The sequence below is a fragment of the Pelmatolapia mariae genome, linkage group LG7 (assembly GCF_036321145.2).
Source record: "Pelmatolapia mariae isolate MD_Pm_ZW linkage group LG7, Pm_UMD_F_2, whole genome shotgun sequence".
Classification (NCBI taxonomy): domain Eukaryota; kingdom Metazoa; phylum Chordata; class Actinopteri; order Cichliformes; family Cichlidae; genus Pelmatolapia; species Pelmatolapia mariae.
Window position 1 is genome coordinate 56,173,083 of NC_086233.1, and position 27,737 is coordinate 56,200,819.

The 27,737-nt window shown below is 39.6% G+C and overlaps 4 protein-coding genes across 4 annotated transcripts; 1 reads left to right on the forward strand and 3 right to left on the reverse strand.

Moving 5' to 3' along the window:
• Positions 1-7: 7 nt before the first annotated feature.
• nudt7 (nudix (nucleoside diphosphate linked moiety X)-type motif 7) lies at positions 8-2,445 on the reverse strand. Its single transcript, XM_063479859.1, has 3 exons — positions 1,444-2,445; positions 579-737; positions 8-478 (listed from the first exon to the last, which is right to left on the reverse strand). The coding sequence occupies exons 1-3, from the start codon at positions 1,597-1,599 to the stop codon at positions 125-127; spliced, it is 669 nt and encodes a 222-aa protein (XP_063335929.1). The 5' UTR covers positions 1,600-2,445; the 3' UTR covers positions 8-124.
• Positions 2,446-2,665: 220 nt separating this feature from the next.
• On the reverse strand, positions 2,666-8,475 carry hprt1l (hypoxanthine phosphoribosyltransferase 1, like). Its single transcript, XM_063479860.1, has 9 exons — positions 8,100-8,475; positions 7,679-7,785; positions 7,085-7,268; positions 6,821-6,886; positions 6,716-6,733; positions 6,386-6,468; positions 5,536-5,582; positions 3,915-3,991; positions 2,666-3,137 (listed from the first exon to the last, which is right to left on the reverse strand). The coding sequence occupies exons 1-9, from the start codon at positions 8,115-8,117 to the stop codon at positions 3,090-3,092; spliced, it is 648 nt and encodes a 215-aa protein (XP_063335930.1). The 5' UTR covers positions 8,118-8,475; the 3' UTR covers positions 2,666-3,089.
• An 844-nt stretch (positions 8,476-9,319) lies between these two features.
• On the reverse strand, positions 9,320-14,237 carry psmd7 (proteasome 26S subunit, non-ATPase 7). The gene is made up of 8 exons (XM_063479861.1): positions 14,097-14,237; positions 13,608-13,699; positions 12,200-12,292; positions 12,012-12,109; positions 11,825-11,905; positions 11,615-11,706; positions 10,474-10,672; positions 9,320-9,966 (listed from the first exon to the last, which is right to left on the reverse strand). The coding sequence occupies exons 1-8, from the start codon at positions 14,168-14,170 to the stop codon at positions 9,697-9,699; spliced, it is 999 nt and encodes a 332-aa protein (XP_063335931.1). The 5' UTR covers positions 14,171-14,237; the 3' UTR covers positions 9,320-9,696.
• Positions 14,238-14,276: 39 nt separating this feature from the next.
• LOC134631476 (dynein light chain roadblock-type 2-like) lies at positions 14,277-18,467 on the forward strand. Its single transcript, XM_063479862.1, has 5 exons — positions 14,277-14,330; positions 15,110-15,188; positions 17,045-17,212; positions 17,338-17,402; positions 18,262-18,467. The coding sequence occupies exons 1-5, from the start codon at positions 14,328-14,330 to the stop codon at positions 18,325-18,327; spliced, it is 381 nt and encodes a 126-aa protein (XP_063335932.1). The 5' UTR covers positions 14,277-14,327; the 3' UTR covers positions 18,328-18,467.
• The last annotated feature ends 9,270 nt before the right edge of the window (positions 18,468-27,737 follow it).

A 27,737-nucleotide genomic window follows, 5' to 3' on the forward strand; every position in this document is an offset into this window, starting at 1 on the left:
TTTATTTGCATCTTTTCACCACACTCTGAAAAGTTTATATACATCCTTTCAAACAATTATTACACACATTCATAGAAATTATACAGTAAATTCAATGGGGCTTCAGGTATTGTGGAAAAGCTGTTCAGAGTTTACTGATTCTTCTGTGTAGGATCTGTTGGAAGAATGCTAGTGGGTCCTCAGAGTCAAAGCCAACTTCAAAGTCGGGTTTCTTTTTAAGAGCAAGGACAGCAACCAGGATGGCCAGCAAGGCAGTCAATCCCCATATGTGATATTGGCTTCCCGAATCAGTGTCCACAAAATAAAATGAGTGCAGCAGCCCCGACATCCCAACGACACCATATGTAGAGTGGTGGTCCTCCTTGCTGGTGAAGAAGTCCAATGGGACTGTGAACACAGCACTGACCTCAGCTGGGTTTGGACTGGGACAAAATGACTCCTCTATGAAGCCAACAACTGGAGTCACCAACAGACCGGTCTGTTGACAAAGAACGACAATTAGGAGGGGGTGATTTGAGAAAATGAATGAGACTCAAGTCAGTCAATACTCTTAAAGAAAATTATTTGTTTTATTCTACCTTATTAATGATTGGGAACAGCGTACAGACCACCTGAACGTCATCAGGTGATAGACCTATCTCCTCCTCCGCTTCTCTCAGAGCTGTGTCCACATCGTCATGGTCACTGGGGTCTCTCTTTCCACCTGGGAAACACACCTCACCAGCACTGGTCCTCAGCTACAAAGAAACAAACATAAATAAGGTGGATTTACAGGATAGATGAAGACAGTGACTGAGAGATAGCATCCAACTCAGTGTTATCTCAGCTGCTACAGGGTGACAGGAAGGGTACATCCTGGACAGGTCTGTTACAGGGCTACACAGACACAATCATTTGCATTCACTTTCACACCTATCAGCCATTTAGAATCATCCATTAACATAACCCCACTAACTGCCGTCTATGGGAGGTAGCCATGCAAAACGTCAGACATAAAGACCCCAGCCAGATGGTGGGTTCAGGCCCTGGATCACCTTGCTGTGAGGAAACAGTGCTTGCCACAATACTGCCCGTGGAAAGACAGTAGCAAGAGTGAAAGTTTGTAAGATGTTAGTGAGACGACCTATATGTATTTATGTATGTTTTGGAGACGGTGGTTCTGACTTTTTGAGATTTTTTTTTTGGGGGGGGGGGGGGGAGTTAGTGGGACGGACAGGATTGGGAATGAGTGCATCAAAGGGATAGTTCGGGTTAGAGAGGCAAGGCTGGGACGGTTTGGAAGTGCAGAGAAGAGAGGGTGCCTACATTGGAGAAGGATGTTGAGGACATGCACGGGGTTGGTGTGACAGAAAAGGAAGCTGGGGATAGGGGTCAGATAAAGGTAGATGAAATGCTGTGGCGAACCCAGATAGAGAAGAAACCGCATTTACCCACTCAAGTTACCTCTTTTGAACGCAGCGTCAGCAAGGTGTACAGCCGCCCACTCCTCACGAACAGCGGGATCAGCACAGAAGCTCTGGGCAGCAATGGCAGATAGGAAAACTTATCTCCTATGTCAAACTGCTTTAAAATGCCTATAATCTCTTCTTTAACGTGCATGATAGTGAGTGACCTGGTTAAAGTCCAAGTCTTGAACAATCTGGAAGGTGAGCTTGAAACAGGATTTTCCGGTCCGACTTATTATTAAATAAACAGAAAATCTTGGAAAACAAACGTTGACAGCTAAAAACAATACTGTAATGCTTACAGTGAAACTAACGTTAGCAGCAGAGCTAAGTCTAATCAGTCCATGGTAGTTCAGAAAAAGAAGCTAATGCGTGTATAATGGTAAACTTTCCCAACACCATGCGCCCTTCATTGACAGCTACTTCCTACCCGAGTTTAAGCTAACACCAGAAACGGATGTGATGTCAAATTGCGACAACTTCCGCTTTAGACACAGTTATTCAATTAGCTAAAAGCGTTTGGTGTTGATGCTTGAGCCTCAAAAAGAGTACAAGGGTATTTTGAGAGTGTTTGAGAATTTAAAACACATTCTCTAATAGGATCACGGAGATTATCATGACTGCGGAGAAACTCGAGAGAGGGTATTTTTGTCGCGTTCTTCTTCTCTCTGCTGCCTCCTTTAGGGGTCGCCATAGTGTAGCTTTCTCCTCTGTCTCACTAATCCACTGCACTTACTCCTTCCTCTTTTCCTCCTGCTTCGCAGCTCCATCTTCAACATCCTTTCTCTTTCATCTGCACACATCCAAACCATCTTAGCCTCGTCTTCAACCTGAGCTGTCCATCTGATGTATTCATTTCCAAATCCTGTACATCCTGATTACCTCCAGCTCAGCCCCCTGATGCAATCCCACCTGTACTTGTCATTCTTAACCACAGTTTTGCTGCCCTGAAACATGTCCTACACCCCCCTCACATACTTTTTTGCCATTCCTATTTCATATAGTACCAAAGTAGTGTGTTTTTGTAATTAGTTTAAAGTAGGCCTATTACGTTTAAAAAAAAAAAAAAAAAAAAACATGCATAAATGCAGTGTTACTCCCTCTTCTGGGAAAATAGAAAAGACTCGAGGTTTCACTGGGATTTGTATTGCTGTAAAGAGATCCTTGGTGAAAACACTGGACATGAATCAAAAAATACAGTACATGACAAGTCATTTTATGGCATAATGAGAGGATATGTCTTCAGTATAAATCCAAACTGGAACATTCAAACATTCGAAGGCTACAAATAATCTGACAGCTCACTGAAAATAAAGCAGTAGCCTGAGATGTGTGTACTTCCATAAGAGCAAATTAATTACATTCTTTATCTCCACTTCTATTCAAAACTGTTATTTACACCTTAAGTCTTAACATAAATTCAATAAATTGACAACCAAAATATTGATAATATACAGAATTAATCCCACTTATAAGGGGGGAAAGAAATGTTCTTAAAGTTAGTTACAACCCACAAGTCACTTTTTGTGGATTCGCATATAGAAAAATAAATACGTTTCAAAACACAGCAAAGCTAACGAGGCTCATCACAGTGGTCCAAGTCTTCAGCGATTCAGACATCGGCCTCTGCAGCACTTCATCTGCTCACACTTTGTACTTCTCCTTTGCTTGGTCATTCAGTATACAGATGTGCTGAAGAAAAGAAGAGGAAAAAACATCAACAGAAATGGTGAATATCATAGCACTGGTTTCACTAAAAACCAGTGACACCAAACATGGCAGCCTCATGGTGCGTAAGCAGGCAGAACATCAGGACCCTGAAACTGCAGTTGCCTTTTATTTTTTTTTTACACCTCTTTTATTCCTACTGCAGCAAATATTTAAGGCCAAGTTATTTTCAGAAATACCTTAACATTTTAATACAACACTACACAACCATATAAAAAAAATCATTTGTTGCCCAATCCTGTAACTATACAAAACACTATAAATATACTTTTCCACTTTGAAGATTTTTGAGGATAAAGTGACTAAAACTAACCTCAACAGTCTGCCTAAATAATGTCATGATTAGGTTAAAATTGGGCCTCTGGTGGGTGACTATGTATGTAAGCATAACTGGTCCACACATTGTTATGGCACAACTAGTGCACTCAAACTAAGCTAAAGAAAATGTAATCCCACTTAGAGAAAATGATTTTTTTTCTTTCAGTTTGTTTTTCTACTCTGAGCACTCAAAGCACTTTTTACTACAAGCATCATTCACCCTATCACACACATTCACAAACGTGCATGCCAATGGATGTATGGGATGCAAATTAGGGTCCAGTATTATGCCAGCTTGCCAGCTTTATTAGAACCACAGCCATCTCCAGTGGATGTTGCGCTAACCCAAACCAGCTAAATCTGTGTTAAAAATCACCTTTATAATAGGAGACCTTGAGTAATCAACTTCCAAAAAACACTTACACTGAGATCTCTGAAGTACTCGTTGTAATCCAAAGCATAGCCAACCAGAAAGGCATCCGGTACCTCAAAACCGATGTCTGGGGAAAAAAAATAAAACAAAACAAAAAAAACATTATAATATGTATTTATATAAGTAAAATCACATGGATACTGGAGTGGTTGGCACTGTACAAAGCTAATAGTATACTAATAACCTTCATCAGGAAGTCAGTGGGTGGGTGGAACACAACACTGGAAACAAAATCGAAGGCAATCACTCAAGTTGCCATCAAATGCAGAATATACCAAGGTGTCCCCACTGCTGTTCTACATAGGCCTCAACCCTCTAAGCCAGCTCATCATTAAGAGCTGATACGATGGATATGAAGGGGTGGAGTCACCAGAAGATAAAATAGCAGATATATAGGACAACTGTAAGTACCTGTACATCCCACAGGCCAAAGATCAGCCACAGCCATATACCTCCAAAAGGTATTGTAGGTTCTAAGAAGCTAGCTGAACAAAAGGAATAAGATCCAAGCCATCAATGTCTGTGCCCTATCGATCATCAGATACCCAGTTGGAATAATAAACTGACCACAGGAGGAGAGAGATGGCACTCATGTCAAGATACCAAAACTCCTCACAATGTGCGGAGCTTTCTACCTGAAGTCTAGCACCCTGAGGGTCTATGAGCAACAGAAAAAAGGAACGGAGAGGATTAGTGAGTGCCGGAGTGTCAGAGCCACTCCAAGAATACCTCAGACAACTGAGGATAGTTGGGGAACAGGACGAGGAACTATCATGGATGACCAAACCCCTATGGAAATCTGTTCCTGGAATGTACCATCAACGGATAGAGGAAGGAGCTGGCATCAAGAAATACTACCAGTGGATAGAAAAGGATGGCTTAGAGGAGAGTTCTGATCATAGCAGTATAACAACAAGGTCCTATCAGAGCTTGACTTCTAGACAGACAAGCAGCTGCTGACCAACCAACCAGACATACTGGTGGTTAACAAAGTGCATCTGTGATAGATGTGGGAATCTCAGCCGACAGCAACTAAGAAGAAACACACAAAAAATAGAGAACTAGCAAGGGCAGAAGAAACAACTGAAGCAGATGGGAAAGGTAAAGTCCAAAGTGGCTGCAGTGATAGGAGCATTAGGAGCTGTGAGAAGGGGAAATCTCCCTATGTAACATCACTGATACAAGGGGTTACAAATAAGAGAAACCAGAAGCTACTTTTAAGACCACTGGAAGAAAACAAGCAACAAACTGGCTCTGACATAAACAAGCAGTCACTGCTCTTTTATGGTCTCAGCGCTGTACAGCGGAAAGTCAAAACACTTACAGTAACAGCTGTCCTTGAGGGACGATCTTAAAGAGATTACCCAACTCAAACCTAAAAGCATTACATAATCATAGATGGTGTGAGCAGGGGGTTATAAGGCTTGCATTAGTACATAAGTGCCAGGCTCGGCTACATTTAGAGTAGATTTCCCTGAGATTAATTATAATCCTGCTTCATTAAAATTTTCACTGGGTCTTCGAAGAGTCGCAAATGACTGAAAGTCACAAATTGAGCCATAGCATTCGTCACTACACAGAGAATGTAGAAGAAAAATAAGAGGTTCTCACAGTCTGGTCTATATCCTGAACTTCTTGGGGTCCTCTTCACCAGGAGACTAGAATGATAAATGCGGAAAGCTTTATGAGGAAGTCAAAGACAAAAAGCTGTCATCAAAACAAAGACTGTTCAGGTCACGTTTTACATCTTTCACTGCCCCGTTACATCCACCCATAGATGGCTATTTGCAGTCCAAGATTAAACTCTTTTTTTGAGCTTATGGACCCATGTACAGACAAAACTGGGGAATCCTATTTCACAAAATTAATTTTTTACTGTGGTAGATTCTAGAAAATGACAATTCTAACTGAAAAAATAGAAGCTTGTGGATTGTAAAAGTGTCTGTTCAGCTGCAGTGTGCTCGAAAGACATTTCAGTGGTAGATATTGCAAAACCTCAGGGGGAACAGAAAATAATCACATGGTTCGAAATCACACTCAAGTGGGAGGAGTTTTATTTTTTCCTGTGGTAAACTACCCCTTAAAAGTCTATAATTCTATTTAAATGGGTATGACAAAAACTGATAGGAGACTATTACACGGCACACATCAAAGCCACAGAGATGTCCCTCCCAAACTACTGTAAGTGGTGCAAACAGAGGGCTGAGCACTTTTCCTGTTTTAACCAGCTATCAGGAATACATCAGAGAAATGGCCTCTGCCTCCACAGTGCAGTTAATAGAACTGCAGATTAACTCTTAAGCTGCTCCATCCTTCCGTCACATCACATCTCTAATACAGTCCTAAAGGAGAGTATCCGTTAGCTAGATGCATTTTGTCTCTCTGAAGACATACCAGCCAGTTACTGTGGAGGTCTGTAATTCAGTCTCATGCACTATAAACAGCATCTGAGGGTGCCTACCTTACAACTTTAACCATCTTGGGATTACATTCACTCAGCAGGGAAAGTAGTGTTTCCATCGTCCTTCCTGTCTCCACAATATCCTTTCAACAAGGCCGGAAGTGGTCGAATTAGAGATGTAAGCACAAATAAGCATTTATCAGATATCATGTCTGATATTTAATGTTAAAAGCAAGCAAACATAACTGTAATTTAAAACCACTACAGTAGCAGTAATAAAATATGTTGAGTATTTAATGTTTTATTTAACCCTAATAATAGAGATCATGTTTTAGATGTAGATTTTTTTAATCCACATCAGCCACCTGAATGATAATAACAAGAGCTTACCTCAACAATCAAAACATTCTGCAGAGCAAAAAACCAGAAGCAAAGTTAATAATTTAAACCTCTATGAAGAAGACAGCAGTATTTCTCTGTGACAGAAAGACTAACCTTGCCTGAGAGATTGGACAGCTCATCCCCTCCAATGACTTTAACATTGTTAGTTGACTTATCATTCTGGGGGGGGGGGGACACAAAAATGAGACAGTATCCATAAGCTCAAACTCCGTCATAATGAAAGTTTTTATCAAAAAAAATCTACTTTTCCAAAATGCCTCTGCACTGCAGCGTTTTTTAACAAGAATGCTCTCATTTGTACTTCTGCCAACTCCATTTCCCTCCGCTCACATCCATGAAATGAGAAAGGCGGCTTACGCAGTAGCTCTTCACCCTAATGAAATCCACTGTCAGCGGGACTGATTTATCACTGTTCTGGTTCAGTGATTTAATGTAGTCGAGGAGGTCTGCAAAAAACTTGTAGCCGCCTTTCAGCACACACAGAGCTACGATGTGATGTCCCCCCATGTCTCGAATGATGTCGCGGGCCAGACGCTCTGTCCTGCATCAAAGAGGAGGTGGGAGAGAGAAAGAGTGACAGCACTGTAAATCATAATGAAGCCTAGTTCTTAAATGATGGGGAGAATATCCTTTAAGTGATTTTGCACTTTAGCACTACTGGCATCGAGTCTTCATATGCCCTCAAACCCACATACAAATCCACCCCTGGTTGTGGGTAGCAGTACTTTGTATAGTGCACACCTGTTTTTCATAGCACACATTCTGAAAACACGAGTCCGCTCCACTAAGTACCTCACGATTGCAGCAGTTTCCCATCATCAGTACACCTGTGCAACCAAGATGTCTGCTGTGAACCCCCCCCCCCCCCCCCCAAAACAAACAAACAAACAAACAAACAAACAAAACAAATAAAACAAAAAACCCAGCCAGAGAGGTGACAAATCACTTTACCTGTCCATGATGAGTCCATGTGGGATAATCACCTTGTCCAAATCGTTCTCGTAATGTCTGGGAACACAGAAAAGGTCCAGGTCGTGGCCTTTCTCATCATCAGCTATCTGGAACCAGAAATTGACATGCGCAAACTATTTGGCACTGACAGATAATGTGCGCCAAAGATGCGTTAAATCAAAGTGAAGCCCCCCACCCCCGGCAACACCGAGCCTCTCAACCACCTGTTTACACAGTTTACTGGGCGAATTAGTGGTAGGGTGGTGGTAAGGTAAAAAGGCATGACAGCTTAGATTGTGAGGGGAAAGCTCGTGCCTCCTCCCTTCTATTTAAAAGGGCCTACCGTGCCCCGCGCACAACCACACCCCGACAAGTACGAAACACCCCAGCCCGGAGAGAGGACGGCAGCTGGCAGCCTCACCTGCAGATAGGAAGCCATGACACCACCGGCGGCCGTCCGATCCGTTCAGTCGCAGCGAAAAATCTGAACAGTCATGCTCAGGTCCTGAGAGACGGGGAAGAGGAGGGGTGTGTGGAGGTTTGATGACAGGAGGCTGCACGAGCGGCTCTCCTCTTTTCCTTTTTTTTTTTTTACGGACTGCTTGTGAGCTGGAGCGGCACACGCGACGCTCCTCCGCCGGGTTTTAAGCCCTTTACGTCAGAATCCAGTTTGTCTTTCCGATAATCTGATTTGTCCCACACAACCAGGGCTTAAACGCGCTATGGTGGTGTTACTCCTGCTGCTACTTCTCGTATATTTTGGTAAGTGAAAGAGCGAGAAACTTCCAGCGCTGGGGAGAAGCTGCAGATGACGCAGTTTTAAAAAAACAAAAACATGCCAGGTGACGGCTCCTCCTCATCAAAGAGCTGTGCGCGAGCTTTTATCACGCATCTGTGCTCAGCAATGATTTCACAGACAAGCCCAATACATTAATTAATCCGCTTTTAATTTGACAATATGTGCTAGAAATGTTTCCTGTAGCTTAATTCAAATTTAAAAAATCAGAAATGTTAAATGATTATCACAGTTGTAATTAAAGTGTTTTTATTCTTTACTAATGCAAAACTTGTGTATGAAAGAATAAGTGTGAAAAAGTTATACTGAAACAGGTAATGCACTGGGTTATTACTCACTAAAGTGCTAGCGGTGTCTTTCAGACTAGTCAGAACCTTTGCTGAGGACACTGCTTTGCATCATCTGCTTGATGAGCTGCAAATGTGAAAACAAATTGTGTGCAATTTCTAAATGATCTAAAGTATTTTCTTTTCCCCATTATGCTCCATTAATAACAGTTTCTCTACAGGGACATTTATTATTCCCCTGGCTTTCTTGCCTTAAGTATTTAAATCAAAGCCTAGTTTTACTGTATTTATGTAGTATCACTTTAAAACAAGTCAGCTGTATCAGCTGACTATCCCAAGACAGTTGGCAATTTGTCAAGTTAAAACTGCCCTACCAATTTACACAAACACACACAGCATAGGCACTTGCACATTTGTTTTTCTCCAACTTAACTTTCCCTTCCATAATTATAAGTGGAGTCACAATTCTAAAATTATAACAGTGACTTCAAGCACGTCTGCTTTTAAATATAAAAAAAGAATTAACAATGTGTAAAAATGTAAAGACAGAATCAGAACAATCATCTTATAATATGATCCAAGTTTAATGAGTGATACAGAAACATTTCCTCGAACATACAAAAAAAAAAAAGAAGAAGAAAAAAGCAACACCGGGTGTTTGCAACATCGAGGCTATGGCAACTATGAAAACAGGACACAGCATGTTCTCACATTGGCCAACACCGACGAGCAAACATCATCTCTGTAGGATAACAAGTCTTTGAGAGTGCCGTTTGTGACCATGAGACCAAATCTCAAATGACACCGTTCCCCATATAGAGTCCTACTTTTAGCCCGAGACCCACATACAGAGCTGTGCCTGTGGACACAAAGTAGAGCACCATCCAGAAGATGGCGGTGTGATTTGAGAGAGGACCGCAGAGGAAGAATGCTCACTATTTTTTCTTCTTCTCATCTTTCTTGGCACCGTCTGCTTTCTCCTTCTCCTTGTCTTTGTCTTTCTCCTTGTCATCTTTTTTCTCTTTGTCATCCTTCTTCTCTTTCTTGCCTTCCTCCTTTTCCTGTCCTTCCTTCTTTTCTGCATCTCGGTTGGAAATCTTGTTGTTGATCAGGTTGTGCAGAGCCACCACAGAGCGTATGAGCGAGGCCAAGTAGACCACCAACATCTGGTCATTGGTCTTTAGGTAAAAGGCTTTTGTGAACTCCTGCAAAATAAAAAAAACTTACATATTATCCCAGCAAACATCTTAGTAGTTTATTATGTATAATAAAAGACATTTAATATTGCTATTTGATGCAGTATTTGACCACAGATTTTAAGATAAGACCCCCCCCCACACACACACACACACACACACACACAGCTCATATTCACACCCAAGGTTTTGTTTATCACAGCAATTAAAAACACACATTAGTAAGGCATATGAGTATTTTATCACGATATTGAAAATGCCAGTTCATTTTTGAGTTTTGTTTAAAAACACCATCACACTAAACACAATTTTCCTTATTACGTTTCTGCACTGATTATTAAAGTATTTGTAAAGCTTTAATGAAAATTAAAAAAAGGTAACAGCCACATCTTTAATTTAGTGCAAACATGAAATTCCCAAAGTAACATACAGCTATACGTGTTTTATAATCTCTTGCACTTAAAAAGCTGCCAGATTAAACATGAAGTAAACAGACCTCAAACATAAACAACTTACCAGTAGATTTACATCAGGCAGCAGGTTGAAAACATCCTGCAGCTGGTAGATGATCTGGTGGTTGATGGGAAGTTTGCCTGCAGCCACCCTCTCTAGGTAAGAGCGGATGTCCAACAGTTTAGAGTTGAGTCCCTTTAGGCCGTGAACCTGGTTTGTGATGCGTTGTGATAGTGTGCCCACTGTTGTATCTTTGATGTCTCTGTAGATGGGATGCAGCAATAAGTCAGTGACCACAAGTATTATCATAAAATTACGATGCGAAGGCCTTGGCACTTTTTTTTTTTTCTTCAATGGTTTTGTGTCACATTTGGCTCACACATGTAAACAAGAATCAACTTGTTTTTTTATTTTCTCCTCATTTGTGTCCCCCCCCCCAAAAAAACCACACTGCAGTGTAATTATGCATGTTAAGGCCAAAAAACAATGCAGTGGTTGCTAATGTGATGTATCCTCAGCACAACCACATTACACTTGGTCAGAGGCGCATGTTCTCTAAAGACTGAGTAACAAAGACTGCGAGAAATTGATCAGCACAGTGGACAAAAGATATGTTATTCCCTCTGACAAGAACAACTAAATATTGCATGGGACATAAAGAGGTATATCACAACTCATGAGAACTTTGTCACTTCAAACTTTGTCACTTCACATCCATGCAGTTGCAAAGGATTTTATATTTTGCCTTTTCTGCATTTAAGCCAGCTGAATAAACATTTTATATGTCGGCAAAAATGTTTTAATTAAAAGAAATGAAGCACAGTGTAAAAGTGAACGCAGTGCCCGGTTAATTTAATTGTGTGTTAAATTTTGGTCCAATTTCTTCATTTCTATTTTTCTTCTTCTGAGCGGTGCAATTTAGGCGAACGAGGATGAATGTTATGTTGATGCAGAGATTTTTACATCAGCAGGAACATGAAAGCAGAGTTATGTTTATATCAAAGTCCAATAAAAACATTTTTGTCACTAAAATCAATCAATTTTTATCTCAAGACCAATCAAAATAATTGTGATAAAATTTGCCATAATTGTGCAGCCCTAGCAATGCACAGTTGATGCTCTGTACTGTTATACCAATTATTGTTTGTTTATTGAAATCTCTATGTAGCATTAATGTGTTTAAATTCAAATGTTTGTTCAGTACCTCAGCAGGTGCTCCACTCCCACTTCTTCTGCTTCCTCAGCTCCAATCTCACTGGTGACATGTTCAAATGTTTTGGATGTTGGTGTGCCATCCTAGAAAGAAGGAATTACCCATATGAATTAAGATTTTTTTAATCTGATCTGAGGAAAAAAAACAACAAACAAACAAACTACTTGTTCCGACTTTTGTTGCCCCTTAGCGATCACTTACATCATGGATTTCCTCCACAGAGATGTATGCTTCTGTGGGCAGACCGAGATCTTTGGGCTTCACGTCTATGATGACCAACACCTGGAAGTGTAGAACAAACGTTTATGTCAGAATGATTAGAATTAAAGCGAGCTGATGTCCACAAACATGCACATTAATACAAGGAATAAGCAAATCAGTTACTTACCGAATTGGTACAGTACCGCTTGATGAGCTCATTGATGGCAATGTCATTCTTGTGTAATTTGGGTCCTGTGTGGTACCAGCCAACTATTCGTTCTCTGGCTGAAAAAGTGAACGCAAAAGTATGAAAATCTGAATGACACACTAACATTAAAAACACACTAATTTAAGAGACAGAAGCACTGCTTTTACCATTAACTTTCTTGAACATGCCATACATGTTCTCCAAGTAGTCATGGTCCAGGAACCAAACTGAGTCATCCCTGTCATCCTCATCAAATGGCACTGGGGAGGAAAAAAAAACAAAAACAACTTGAGAGTGAGTTAAAAACTGGCTCAGAATACATATTCTGTACTGTAGCAGTAAGTAATGAGACATAAGTCAAGCCTGACTTAACAGATCTTCTTAAACTGGTACATCACTTATTTTTACACTGGTGTCCTGTAATCGCTTAATAGTTAGAACAAACAAAAATAATAATTAAATGAATAAGGACATGGTGCAGGGGAGGAGAATGTCAGATAAATACTGGGAAGCAAGAGCATATAGGGATTTGTAGGTGTGAAGACCCCATTATATCCACCGTATAGCAAAGCTGACACCAAACTGACGTCACCTCTGCTGTTGCAAGTCTGTTTCTGCCAGCTGGGCACCTCTCAATTTTTGTAATCTGGTGTGTTGTGCCACTGCAGACACAGTTGAAGACACAAGTGTGTAACTGTGTCAGTTTTGACCACTGTTTTAATGCTATATCAGTACAAAAGAGATTCACAGCTTATACAAAGGGAGATGTTGCATTAGTCTGAAAAGATGAGACTTTGTGGAAAAATGCTTTATTTTTGCTTTTGACTTCTCTTCCTCCTATATTAGCGCTGATGTGGAGATTTTGTCTGATCAATTATTCAGAAGAGCACTGCACCAGCTAAATTATACACCGGCTGTGTGCTGACGCTACTAATAGCACATGAAGTCACCAACGTGACCAGTGTACTGAGCCCTTAGTAGTGATGATGTGTTGTCTGGACAATCTGGGTAAAACCTGGCTGCTGAGTTATGAACGCACTGCGCCATGTCCAGGCACATACAACTTCATAAAAATGATTCTAAGCTTTAAAATGAAAACAAACATAGGTGTTTGAACAAATGTTTTATCACTGCTTTAGAAACAGCATTTGTCTATATTAACATGGCAGAAAATGAATCAGGTTGGTCACCAATATGTTTAGTGGACATGCTTGTGTCAAAATGAGGATGAAAAGCAAAGGTCACAAACAGAATACCTGAGATTTCTTTACTTCAATTGACAAAGATGTTTAATGGTTATTAAATGCAAGAAAATAAAATAAAGCAGAAATACAGACTGTGAGATGCTGCTGGACTTGGTAGACTATAAAGTTAAAAGGTATGTGGGAATAAGATAATCAAGAACCTAACACGGGCACTGGAGTCATAAAGTGTCCGTTTCTGACTGTTCTAACTAAAACACATTCCGTGAACATATATTTTCTAAAGATATCAACATATTACAGTGGAAATTGACAGTGTAGATGCTTGGCTCAAGTATTTTAAGGTGAAAAGATGTCTGAGGATGTACTTTACCTGCAAAACTATTTGAGACGTCCAGAACTTTTTTCTGCCATGACCCCAGGAGGACACCGACCACTCGTTTCTGATTTCCCACTTTTCCTATCCTGTAGATTCAAGAATTTAAAAAAGAAACGAGCAGAGGAAGCTGTTATCGTCACAGATTTCTGTAAAAATGTAATCAATGGAGCCCATACAGCCTGACTCGTTAGCTAGCCTGTAAGCTAAGCTAGAGTCAGTGCACAGCTCCGTCATGTTTAATGACACCAGATCAAACTGTTCGGGTATGTGGATTAGTTTGTAGAAATGCTAATGAATAACACTGTTTTGCGGATTCATTTACAGCTCATACAGTACATTGACACTTTCAGAAGCTAACTAGCTAACGGCACTCTGACTCAGCATGGCTAACCTTAGCTTAGCCTAGCTGCGGCGTCACACTTCAGGACACTTTGGAGTCCAATACTGATAATAAGACTGAACTTAAATACAGATCTCACTGACCTGTTGAAATGATCCACCACGCTGAGCAACACAAGGGGGTGAACGACCACATTTTCCACCGCTAACTCCGGCATTTTCGCAGGCAGAATAAACAGAACACAACACACCTCCACACAATGACGGCTACGCTACACTTCCGCTCGCTCCTGACGTCTCTTCCGTTTCTCTTGGCAACAGAGAGACCGTAGAGACGCACAAAAAAGAGCAAGAAGGCAATTGAACACCGACGAAATGGTACGACTTTATGAACAACTTTTAATTCAGTTCAATTCAGTTGTATTTATATAGCGTCAAATCACAACAGCAGAAGCCTCAAGGCGCTTAAAGTTATCATTGCTACATAATGATAACTTTAATAATGTTTATGTTTACCAACAATACATCAATCATCAACCTGCCAGTACTTATCGGCTACCGTTCTCATTAAGGGTATAAAAGTATTATAACAGGTTTACAACCCGAAATAATACAAACCACTATCAAATAACCACTCAAAGTAGAAGTCTTGTCTTTATATTTAATTTTGTGTTCATTTATTTTGTTATATTTTTATTTTCTCTTAACTACATTTTAATAATATTATACGAAACTAATCACACAATCACGATGGATTATGAACTAAGACAGAAAGCCTTAGTGTTTGTTCTGTCATTTGATTCTAGCAAGCTACACTTAGTATCTGAAAATGAATGACACTTCAGATAAGTATGTAAAGTCAAATGGGGGTGACTTTACTCACATTACTTGAGTGTGCCTGCTGCCGCTTATATTTGTAAGACATTTTTATGAATCATTCCAGTTTGTTATCCCACTAACAGTCGAGAAGCAGGGTGTAAATAGGCCACATATATTAATAAAAATGTCCTTTTTTCTTTTAGAATATATTTAACATTTTCTAAATTTAAATGGGACACGAAATCCCTCAACCATCAGGTTGATTACAGTTTTATCAGCTCTGGAAAAGCCACATTTTTTATGTAAACGTGCGCCTGATCATGTTTTTGGTTGAGCAGGGTGAGGAAGTTGAGGCACAAATGAAGAGGATTGAAGCCACTAAAGGTGTGATTGGAACGCTAGTCGTTGATCCAGATGGTAAGCAACACCAAAAAGCAGAGCAGTACTGCTCATAATGATGCTCTGTCACTTTTTTTCACAGAGAGGAAATAAAATATTCATGGATGTTATAATTCGTTGAAATGGAAGAAAGTTAATAAAGGTAAAAGACAAAAATAATGGTCTGCGGCAGCTTAAAACCCTCTTTTGGTGTCAAAAAGTTACTGTTGGGGTTTTCTGAAGAGGCACGGTGTTAGTTTTGTAGCTGATCGCTATCGACAGTTCATTTCAGTAAATAACTAGAAAGAGCAGCACATATTAGTGGCTCCATGAAGGATTACAAGGGAGCAAGTTATTGCCGAACAAAAATAACACATTGTAACTGCATGTTTTCTTACACCAACACTGTTTGCCATTAGATCGTGAGCCCCCCCCCCCCGCATGTGTGTGAAGAACGATCTAAATCGCTCTGTGTACACACTGCTGAAAAAAGGTGTGAAGAGATGTTTTCATTTTGTATTGATCTCTGTGCGGAAATGCAGTTGAAAAGCTGAAATGCAGTTCAGTTTTGCTCAGTTTCAGTAAAATACTATTACTACAGAGGACCAGAAAGGGACTAAGCTCTAAACATTCTACATGAGGACAGAATGAAGTGTTACAGGACAGAGTGCTGTGCTCACAGCTTTGAGTCATCCACCCGCCACAAAGCACGTTCAGTGCTCAGTTAAAGTAGAAAAATGCAGTGTAAGTACCAGTCTATTTCCATTTAAAATTACACACTCTCTGATAACATTTAGCCTTCTCATTCCAAATAACTGAGCACTCTAACTGTCACAAACCCCCAAAACAATATAATGTCAGCTTTTACTATGTTAAATTTACTGTTAAACTGCTTTCAGTACCATAACCGATACTGTGCCTCTTCATTAAATCCCAACAGCTGCTTTTTAATGCCAAAAGATAGCTGTGCTGTAGAGGAGAGCATTAATAAATCTGGCCCATGGACACAGTTATTATTGCAGTTCATATGTACTTGGTTTCCCTTTCAGATAACTACAGCGAAGCAACAGTACAAGGTGCATTAGGCAACTGAGATATTTTTTTAAAATAATAGATTTGCAGTGTTTAAGATTTTTAGTCAAATTATGTAGTCATAAAGCTCTGCAATGCCAAAAATCATTTTTATGTGGTTTGTTTTTCTCCTTCTCTCAGATCTGTAATATAGAACATTTAAATATCTGTGAAAATGCAACAGTTGAGAGAAAAAAAATATTAAAAAAAAGAGAGCAGATTAATGTCTGAATCTTACAGTATTTAGTACTAACTTTAAAAAATACATAACCTCACATGGCTTACAGAAGAAGAAAAAAATGTGTGCTTAGATTCGGTGTTAGATTCCAGGTTTACACCGTGGAATAATAATAAATAATAATAATAATAATACAGCAGCTCTCCTCTGGATGAATCCTGCGCTCCACCTGAGCTGTCAGATACATCTGTAACTGTGACATTCAAAATTCACTAGAGAATAAGAGAGGGAGTGAGAGGGCCTCAAAGTTAGAGTGTGTGGGCAAGAGTCCCACAGGATAGTGTGAAACAGAGAGAGAAGACATATCCAGGGAGGAGGGAACTGAAAGCACCATGTAAGAACTGATGAAAATGGTCAGACAGATGACTTTATGTTTGTAAATTTAATCTGTTTGATCACTTTTGCTCAGTTATGCCTGATCAGTGTGTGTAAACAAGTAACAGCTCAAACATGTGCATGACTGATGCTCTCAGCTATTCAAACAGGAAGCACTACACTTCTGCCAAAAAGAATATTTATCCAGGAAAATATTAAAAATACAGTCTGAATGTCTGATGAATTTCTGAATGAATTAATTTCTTTTAAGGTGTTCCCATCAGATCAACTTTGGATCAGTCCATGACTCTACAATATGCAGGGCAGCTTCGACAACTTGTGGTATTGGCCAGAAGCGCAGTCAGAGATATTGACCCTCAGAATGATCTCAGCGCCCTCCGAGTCCGCTCCAAGAGCAATGAGATCATTGTTGTAACAGGTGAGTCTAAATTAGTTAGGGTTTGTTGACTTAATGAATTTAGTTGTTGTGATGTAGTTGTTGACTTTTGGCTCAGTTGTTTGCCTGCATTTGCATGGTTCAGCTTGTCTTTTATGTCTCTGCAGAGAACAACTATCTGGTGATAGGCATCCAGAAGCTTCCTGAGCCAGACGTTTCCATGGGCAGGGAGGTAGGGGTGTTGGCTGTGTTGCAGCACCACCTGCTAAGTGCAAAAAGAAAAAGAAAGAAAGACAGAAAAGTGTTAAAATGTTTTAAATAATATTTCTGTTGTCATTTATCTTTTCTGCCTTTAAATAACCAGGCATCATGGTCAAATTATGTCACATAGCCTTGTCACCAGGTGCTACAAATGCATCTTTCAACTCACAATTGTACGAAAGCAAATTTTAGATTTATTTTTCAGTTTGTTTGTTTGTTTTTTGAATGATTAGCTTGTAAAAAGATCATAAACGAAGAGCAACAGATTGATGAGCTCCATCCTCATACTCATGGAGGCTGCACACTCTTTGAATTTTCTCCGTGTGTATCAGTGTTTTCTTCCAAATCATAATTTTCCAACTTCCGGTCATGGTTATGGTCAACGATGATGCCAAAGAGTATCACACATCTGTCCCAGATGAATGCTCTAATGGACTCTCTGAACTCATTGGACATTAGTTCCCAGAATCAGGGAATTTATCACCTTAACCTCTGGATACCAAGTCACCTCTGGATTATTATATAATCCAATAATTGTCAAATATGATGTATGCCTAGCATTGCATATCAGTATCAAATATTTTGAGAACCAATTACATGAAAAAATATGTTTTTATATCCACTATATGGGTCACTTTTTTAACTGTTTCCGTCATGTCAAAATTAGCCTTGAGGTAACGTATGTACACACATTCCACTATCTTGACATTGACTCACTATCCACATACTCCCGGTAGGTCTCAGAAACAGCTCCATTGCCCTGATACTTTATTCGTCTTGTTCCTCGTCCTCTTTTTCCTCCTGCTGATCAGACTCTTCCTTATCCTCAGACAGGTTCTCCCTTGGGACTAGAGTATCCTGGTTGGCTACAGAAGGAGGGAAGTGATGGCTATTGATGTGTGCACGCTCAAAGACGTGGATGAGATGAATGTTTCAGCTGAGAGAAGAAAAGAAGGAGGCAAAATAACAATGTCTGTCCTTGAAGCCATTTTTAATCACATCATAAGAAGACCACATACATTGTGAGGCTGTGCACACTGTCACCACTAGATGGCAAGACAGCGTTATTTTTTCAATTCACTGGTGACACGTTTAAATGTCTTGGATAAATAAACTAATACTCGTCTCAAAATGTTTTGGTGCAACTTAACATTCACTGACATCATGGATTTCATCCAGGGAGATGTACACTTCTGTATGCCTGACTGAGATCTTTGGGCTTCACGTCTATGATGATCAACACCTGGAAGTGCAGAAACGTTTATGTCAGAATGAATGGAGTTAAAGCGAGCTGATGTCCATAAACATGCAAATTAATAAAAGGAAAAAAGCAAATCAGTTACATTCCAGATTGGTAGAGTACCACTTGATGAGCTCGCTGGTATTTTTCGAGAACAGGTTCTCAAAGTTGTCGTGGTCCAAGAACCACACTGTTTCTTGTCATCCTCACGAAATGAGACTGAGGAAAGAAGGTGCTCATACAGTGAGTTAAAGTATATATTCACTTTTGATAATTTAGGTCAATACTGTGCTGGAGCAGTAATAACACATGAGTAAAGGCCTGATTTTATGTATATTTTTTCATCTTAAACTGGTACACCACAATGATTGCTTAGTTCAAGAAATTACTCCTACAACTACATAATAATGTCATGCTTTAAAATGAAAAAAACAAACAAACAGAAAAAAACAATACCAAGTAAATACAGATCCATTATTGCTAATACAATACCAATACTGATACTTTTAACCTACAAAGTATCAAAATACAAAATATATTTTAAGTTTATTTTGTATTTTTGATTTCTTATGTTGTATTAGAAATATGTTAAGTTCCTGTACTGTTATTATTAGTTAGGGTTTTGGATTAGGATTCAACTTTATTGTCATTACACATGTATAAATACAGGGTAACGAAATACAGTTTGCATCTAACCAGAAGCGCAAGAGCAGTAAGTGCAATAAGAGCAGATTATATACAGAGAAGTTAAGTGGAGAACAAATATACAGATATATACAGATAAGGGCAGGATAAATGGTGCAATAGTTATGAACAGAATTATGTATAGAGAGACCAAATATACAGATGAGCTACAGACAAATGTACATTGTGTATACATATGTATACTGTTGTATACATATGTACAGATATACAGATGCCCTGTATAGCATACAGATGTTCTACATTGCTATACAGATGGGCAAATATACAGATGTACTATGGACAAATACACAGATGTGCTACATATATACATACATAGATGTACCAGTGTGTGGCAAACAGATCTACAGAGTGCTATGAATATATCTACAGTAGTGGAAGCGTAGCGCTCTGAACATACTGTAATAGTGAACAGTGTACGCATTATAACAGAGACTATGTATGTCAGTGTCCTAAAATCTATAGCCGTAACCAATGTGAGAATATGGTGAATGTTGAGAATGAATGACAGCAATGATCGTGGTCACTAGGAGGGATAAGGGGAGGAGTGTAGAAGGATTGAGTGAGTGTGGATGAAAAGGTTCAGCAGGGGACTGAGTTCAGTAGGGTGACAGCTGTGGGACAGAAGCTGTTCCTAAACCTGCTGGTTTTAGTCTGAAGGGTCCTGTAGCGCCTTCTGGAGGGGAGGAGCTGGAAGAGTATCTTGGCAGGATGAGAGGAGTCCCTGAGAATGATGTTTGCTCGGCGTAGACATCTATTCTTCTGGACATCCTCAGTGGCAGGAGGTGGAGTCCCTGTGATGTGCTGAGCGGTTTTCACCACCTGCTGCAGTGCCTTGCGGTCAGTAATAGAGCAATTTATGTACCAGATTGTGACACGGTTGGTCAGGATGCTCTGGGTGAGTTTTAGTCTTTATGTTTCACCCGTGTCTCCTTGTTTATTAGTCTTTTTCTGTTTGTCACGTGTTATCTCCTTGTCTCTGTAGGTTCCCTTTGTGTCTCTTTCCTCTGTGTCCCTCTCCCTCTCTCGCTCCCTCTTGCTGTCTCTTGTGTAAGCTTGCGTGTCCCAGTTCATGTCTTTCCATGTTTCCTGTTTTATTTTGAAAGTCTTGTGTTTTCATGTTCAATTTGTTTAGTTTTACTTCCCCTGTGGCATCTTGTTTATTTGTGTTAGCTGTGTTTCCCCAGGTGTGTCCACTTATCTCATTACCCTTCTGTGTATTTAAGTCCTCTGTTTCCTTCAGTTCAGTGCCGGTTTGTTTGTCCGTCCGTCCTGCTTCATGTCATGTCAGGTTTTACGATTTTTTCAAGTTACTGTTCATGTTTAGATTACTTCATGCTAAAGTTTTGCACGTACCTGTTCATTTTTATATTTTTGTTCTCACGTTTGCACGTTTAGTTTATCTGTCACCAGTTTAGTTTAGTTTGGTCATGCCCCTGTTCACTCTGCCTTGTTTTGTGTTCATGTATTTTTTTGTTAAACTTCAGTTCTGTCCCTCATGTCGTCTGCATGTTGTCTCCCTTATATAGGGAAGAGCAGCGTATCATGAGATGAATTTTTCATGAATTTGCAAATTTCTAACACATTTTGACAACCAATAAATGACTGTGATTGCACAATAATTACTTAATAAAGTAAAACACCTTCCAGCTTTTTATTTATTTTAAAACATCGCTTTCTGGAGACCTGGAATGTAAATTGTCCCGAGTCTAAAGCATTTTGGGTCAGCTTCTGTTGTTTAAATGTATTACAGACAATAAATAAAATAGTCAAACCAAAAAGGTTCAGACATTATTCATAGTACATGCTTTTCATTTCCAAAATAATAATTTGTTACACAGTTCAGTGGGCTACAAACTACACTTAGTGGATAGAAACAAAGTATATCAATCCTAATTCCAGTACAATATTGGTATATATACAGTCCCGATCAAAAGTTTAAGACCACTTGAAAAATGCATTTCACTGCAGGGCAACCTGCATGTGGCGAATAAAGCTTGGATTGATTGATTGATTGATTAATTGAAAGTTTAGGACCACATGCCTTTAAAAGCAAGCAAGCAAGCAATTTATTTATATAGCACTTTCAGATCAGCCCCCAGCTGAACACAAAGGGCTGTACACTTGACATGCCAGAAATGATACATTGAACATGTTAAAAAATAAGAAATAAAAATAAATAAATAAAATAAATAATATAAAATAAATAAAAAATATTTAAAAAATAAAAAATAAGATGATTATTAAAATGACATTAAAAATAATAAAATTAGCACAAATAGCAAAAACAATAATAAAGTAGTATAAAAATGATGATGAGAATTACATTTAAAACAATAAAATCAGCACATTAGATTAAAACAATAAAATCAGGGGCAGATTGTGTCATAAGCCAAGGAGTAAAAATGGGTTTTAAGACGTGTTTTAAAAGTAGACAGTGAAGGGGCCTCTCTAATGTGCTGGGAAAGATTGTTCCACAGATTAGGAGCAGCAATACAGAAGGCCCTGTCCCCTCTGAGCTTTCTCTTGGACCTGGGTACCTCCAGGCAGTAGCGGTTTTAGATACGGGCGACACGGGCGGTTGCCCGGGGCGGCATCGTGGTGGGGGGCGGCATCACGGGCATCAGCAAAAAAAAAAATTATAAAAATAATAATAAAAAAATTGCTGCCCCGACATCATGCCAGCGCATATTGGGGATGGCATAGGCACCGATCGGTTTTCTATCGCCCATTTGCTGGGAGTAAGGGCGCCCTCCGTTTGCAGGGTGCGCCTGCAGCTTGCGGCACAGGGAGGAGAGGGCGGGGCGGCGGGGGATTCTCTGGCTGAGTGGAGCAGCATCTAATAACCAACTCGCAAAATAAAAGAAAATAAAAACAAACCAACAAACACGAAAACACCAGACATTATGATACAAACTTATAATTTGCACCGATGTTTTTCTATACACGAAAAGTGAGCGCGAGAGCCCTCGGCGCCTGCTCGCTGCTGAAATCAAAGTAAACTTTATTGTCATCTCCGCTACATACAGTCCAGTATATAGAGAGACGAGACGACGAGGCTCCAGTTACAGCAGTGCAAGTAAACGAACAATAAATATTTAAGAGTAAAAGCATTAATATACACTTTAGGACCAGGGGTAAAGGGACCAATAACAATTTAAAATGTATATTTTATATTTTGTTGATTTAAAGTCTCACACACAACCCGTTTTTAAAGTTTAAAAAAAGAGAAAGAAGAGGAGGAGTGTAGCGACTTCCACAGTCGCTAGAGGCCGGGGACTGAGCCTATTTGCCTGACGCGCTGTCAACTTTACGCAATAATGCGAGAGGTGGAATTGCTTGCTTGTTTATTAAAGTGCTTGAAAAGTTTACAGAGCAATGTGATCGGCTCGCGATTCAAACTCTTAAAACATCACAGCTCTAATGCAACAAGGGGAAACTCGTTGGCTGCGGTCAACAAAAACTACGGCTACCCAGCCCTCCTCTCTGTCAAAATCAAACCAGTGAAAGACAGACTGACAACGCCCTCTTAATGTCGCCGCTACCACCCACGTGACTCCCGTTACACATCACCATAGCAACCAAACAAATGAAAACCCAGTGATCATTAAAATTCAATACATTTAATTATGGCTCCTACAAGGAGAAACGAGCAAAAGATACAGGTAAGCAGATGTGTCATTGGATAATGGCAGGTCATGTATCCTAAAACATTAAGAATCAGAATACTTTATTAATCCCTAAGGAAATTATGTGGGTTACAGTTCCTCCAAGAAGAAATGGTAAAAATAGTAACAGTAAGAGACTAAACTCCAAACAATATATACAATAATATAATATTAATTAGTCAATGTCAATTGTTGATTTGTCCTATTCTCATTGTATGACGAATTATGATGTCTGTTTAGTAGCCGTTTCCACACTATGCATACTCTCTCTCTCTTCATATGTGTGTGTGTGTGTGTGTGTGTGTGTGTGTGGGGGGGGGGGGGGGGGGGGGGGGGGGGCGCCAGAGGGAGTGTTCGCCCAGGGCGCCAAACAGGCTAGGACCGCCACTGCCTCCAGGAGCAGCTTGTCAGCTGACCTGAGAGACCTGGGGGGTGAGTAAGGATGCAGAAGCTCAGAGAGGTAAGTTGGGGCAAGACCGTTTAAACATTTAAAAACAAACATGAAGTGCCAAATCTGTGCAAAAATGTGGATTCATTGTCATTTTCTGTCAGGTATTCACACTGTCATGACATGGTCAAGTTGTTGAACTGCACAAGCAGGGTCTCGCAGTGCGCCATCACTGCTAAGGTGGGACGCAGTAAGACAGTCATTTGGAATTTCTTAAAAGGTCCTGAGGGTTATGGAACAAAAAAGTCAAGCGGAAGACCCCCCCAAAATTCACCATCCTCGTCTCCTTGTACACCACAGAACTGACCGTTTGGACTTTGCAAGAGAACACCAAACATGGGTCATTGAAAGCTGAAAGAAAGTTTTATTCTCTGATGAGAAAAAATTGAACCTTGAGGGTCCTGATGGTTTTCAACGTTACTGGCAGGACAAGCAAATCCCACCTGAGATGTTTTCAATGCTCCACAGTGGAGGGGGCATCATAATGGTCTGGGGTGCTTTTTCCTTCAGTGGAACAATGGAGCTTCAGGAGGTGCAGGGGGGTCAAACGGCCACTGGCTATGTCCAGATGTTGTAGGGAGCTTCCTTCATGACTGATGGCCCTCGTCTGTGTGGTAATGACTAGGTTACCACACCGGAAGCACTACACCTCTGCCAAAAAGAATATTTATCCAGGAAAATCTTAAAATGAAGTCTGAATGTCTGATGAATTTCTGAATAAATTAATTAGTTTTAAGGCATCCCCATCAGATCAACTTTGGATCAGTCCATGACTGTATAGTATGCAGAGCAACTTCGAAACCTTGTGGCATTAGCCAGGAGCGTGATCAGATACTGACCCTCAGAATGATCTCAGCGCCCTCCGAGTCCGCTCCAAGAGCAATGAGATCATTGTTGCAACAAGTGAGTGTAAATTAGTTATGGTTTGTTGACTTAATGATTATCTGTGATATGGATGTTGACTTTTGGCTCAGTTGTTTGCCTGCATTTGCATGGTTCAGCTTGTCTTTTATGTCTCTGCAGAGAACAACTATCTGGTGATAGGCATCCAGAAGCTTCCTGAGCCAGATGTTTCCATGAGCAGGGAGGTAGGGGTGTTGGCTGTGTTGCAGCACCCCTTCCTTAGTGCATAAATAAACAAACATGTTAAAATGTTTTAAATAATATTCCCATTATTATTAATCTAGGAAGTTTTAATAAATAAGTAATAATACTGAATATGTATTTGCTCTTAATAGCCAAGCATCATGGTCAAATAATGTTACATATCTTAGATGCATTTGGTTTGAAATTAACAATTGCACTCAAACAAATCTATTTTTTGAAAGAAAGAGCAGCAGATTGATGATCTCCATCGTCATGCTAATGGAGGCCGCAAACTCCTGGAATTGTCCCTCTGTGTATCAGTATCCTCATCCAAATCATTTTCCAACCTGTGGTCGTTAAAAACTTGGTAACGATTCACCACAATGACAAAGAGACTGAAACACATCTCTCCGTGATGTTTGTTCTCAATAGGGTGAGATGTTATGTAGAGAAAAACAATCTAAGTCTGATGTTTTGTGGACGATAGTTGGAATCCCCTTCTCATCTTAAAGAGAGTGATCTGTTTTAGCCAGAAATTCAAAAAAGTATTCATAAGTTTTAGAAAAGTAAAAGCAGTCATTTGCAGTGGGGAAATATTGTAGTATAATCAAAGCCCAGCTACCTACTTGACTAAAATTGCTTAGGTGTTATCAAAAAATGCATGTGATATAGGGGTGGTGCAAGCTCTAAGTGTGAACTTAAATCAAATCATGCCTGATGATAGCGAAGCTAAATGTAATAATTTCTATCTTATGTGCACAGCTTTTAGTTAGGCTAAACCTGTCAAATAAATGTCAAGGCAGAAATTTTCCTTCAGGCGAGAAATATAAAGTGACATATAACATAACAATTACTTTGCACTTGTGTTTTGAAGTTTAAACATTTTTGTCGAGATGAGAGAGAAGAATCTGTTTAGGATCACACTGCGCTACACATACACCAAACACAGAAAATGTTTCTGTTTTTATGAATGTGAAATTGAATCACATGTTATGGTCTTCACAGTCACTGCGCGGAATGCAGTTAAAGAATCATTTTGCTGATTTTGGAGCATTAGGTCATACAGCATGTTCAAATGTTGTCATCAAAACCTCCCAATCGTGAAAAAGGAAATCTTTTCAGGAAAATCTCTTGTGTTATTTATTTATTTATTTTTAATGAACTGAGATATGGTTTGTTGACTTAATGCTTATCCACGGTATAGTATTTATTCCATACCATAGATTATTATGCCATCTTATCTGAGCTGGAGACCACGTAGACCCTTTAAAAACAAAAACAAAAAAACAGAACAAAGAAAAACAGAGACCAGAGCTCATTTTTCAAAAACTGATGTCCCTTTAATTCTGGGACTAAAAAAAATTAATATATGACAAGTACATTACTGAGTACAGAATGGGAAATAGGTGCAATAAATTGAAATAGGCAGAAACATACAATTCTAAAAACCTAGAAAGTTAATATTTGGCCTGTGTTTCTTTTGTAATTTCTTGAACTGGTGTTCAGGAATAGCTCTCTGGGCTTCTTTGAAGGACATTTAAAGCTCTTCTTTGGATGTTGGTTGCCTTTTGTTCCATTCTCTGTCATGATGATCCCACAATGATTTATTAATACTGAGGGCTATGGGGAGGCCAGTCCATGACTGATGTTGATCCATTGTGTGTTTGTGATGCTCTCCAGATGGATCAGTATCTGAATGTACTTTTCTGTGTTTATGATACTGTCAGTCTTCACAAGATCTCCAACTCCACTGGCTAAAATGCAGTCCCAAACCACAACAGAGCCTCCACTGTGTTTTGCAAATTGGTCACACTCAAAGTTGTACACATTTCCTAATCTACTTCATACATATTGACGATTTGAGCCAACAATTTCAAATTTGGATTCATCACTTCATAAAACCTGTTGGCACTGATTTTCAGTCTAGTTCTTGTGTAATTTGGCATCTCAGCCTTCCTGACAGCCACCTTTCCACTGAGACCATTTCAGATGGTCAGTGAACAGTAGATAGTAGATCCAGTCGAATCTCAGGTTCTGTGTCAGGTCATTGCTGGATTTTGTTTTCTATGGACATGACTTACAGATACTGTTCTTTTCTCCTCCACTTGTTTCAGTTTCATTTACGTACTTCAGATTTGTTAATGACACACTACAGACCCTGATAAGATATGCCAAGTTTTTGGCTAATAGTGCTCTGGAAATCCCCTTGTTGATCAAACTTATCTTTGTTACTAGCAGCCTGTCACAAAAAATGTGCATACATTTAAAATTGGTTCCTTGATTAGTTGTTATGTGTAAACATAACACTGGTTCATCCCTTGAGTTAGGTGACTGGTGTAATAACTCATGGGCCAGTGTTAAGTGGTTGGTACAAGGACTGAATTAAAAGTGAGTGAAAAAGTAGCCAATAATTAAAGAAAAACTTTGAAACACCTTTAGAAAGTCTGGTGAATTGTTGCTTGGGACTACTTTAAAAGACAAAGTCTGGCTCTTTGGAAGCAAAATATGAAGAAATGAGGGGAGTATCAAGACTTTTACAGCGTACTGGATATCAGGAAATTTTTCTTCCTGTGTAGACATGCCTTACACTAATGATTAAAAAAGAAAAATCCAAACAGTATCCACTTCTGTCGTTTAAAGACCATACACTGAGGCAATAAAATATCAGGTGAAGAAATGACTGAGGGAGGGCATGCTGTCAGCAGCACATTGATATGGGCTATTTTTAAACCTAGCAATCACAGCAACTGAGAGTGCCTCCTTAAGTGCATGTTAAAGTCTGTTATTAAAACTTGGTAATGCTATCCTTTCAAATATAACCACCAGGTCCACAGGAGATGCTCGCTGTCTGAGAATTACAATGATTAAATCCATTCATAATAATTATGGAGGACACAATTTGTATGCAAACTTCGAAGACCTCCAAAGGCTTGGGAGTTTTTGTTGCTGCTCTCGGTTTGTTTTGTTTTGTTTTTTTGAGCTATGGAGGGTCAGACATAATGACATTTTGTACATTTTAATCAACTACTCTGTGTAAGACCACTTGCTGAATAAATGCACACACAGACCTCTGATAAATATTTCAGAGATGTAAAAACTCAGATATGCAACAATAACAGTGAGGAGTTTTTACAAGTATTTTAATGTAAATTTACACCCAAA

Excerpts from the sequence above, each read along its gene's own strand:
- nudt7 (XM_063479859.1), bottom strand. The coding sequence starts at position 1,599 with ATGCACGTTAAAGAAGAGATTATAGGCATTTTAAAGCAGTTTGACATA. Across the intron at positions 738-1,443 it reads TGACGCTGCGTTCAAAAGAG|CTGAGGACCAGTGCTGGTGA; the intron begins GTAACTTGAGTG and ends GTTTCTTTGTAG. Across the intron at positions 479-578 it reads TGTTCCCAATCATTAATAAG|ACCGGTCTGTTGGTGACTCC; the intron begins GTAGAATAAAAC and ends CTTTGTCAACAG.
- hprt1l (XM_063479860.1), bottom strand. Across the intron at positions 6,887-7,084 it reads TTAGGGTGAAGAGCTACTGC|AATGATAAGTCAACTAACAA; the intron begins GTAAGCCGCCTT and ends CCCCCCCCCCAG. Across the intron at positions 3,138-3,914 it reads AGTACTTCAGAGATCTCAGT|CACATCTGTATACTGAATGA; the intron begins GTAAGTGTTTTT and ends TCTTTTCTTCAG.
- psmd7 (XM_063479861.1), bottom strand. The coding sequence starts at position 14,170 with ATGCCGGAGTTAGCGGTGGAAAATGTGGTCGTTCACCCCCTTGTGTTG. Across the intron at positions 13,700-14,096 it reads GTGGTGGATCATTTCAACAG|GATAGGAAAAGTGGGAAATC; the intron begins GTCAGTGAGATC and ends TTGAATCTACAG. Across the intron at positions 11,906-12,011 it reads AGCGGTACTGTACCAATTCG|GTGTTGGTCATCATAGACGT; the intron begins GTAAGTAACTGA and ends CTACACTTCCAG.
- LOC134631476 (XM_063479862.1), top strand. Across the intron at positions 15,189-17,044 it reads GCTAGTCGTTGATCCAGATG|GTGTTCCCATCAGATCAACT; the intron begins GTAAGCAACACC and ends ATTTCTTTTAAG. Across the intron at positions 17,213-17,337 it reads TGAGATCATTGTTGTAACAG|AGAACAACTATCTGGTGATA; the intron begins GTGAGTCTAAAT and ends ATGTCTCTGCAG.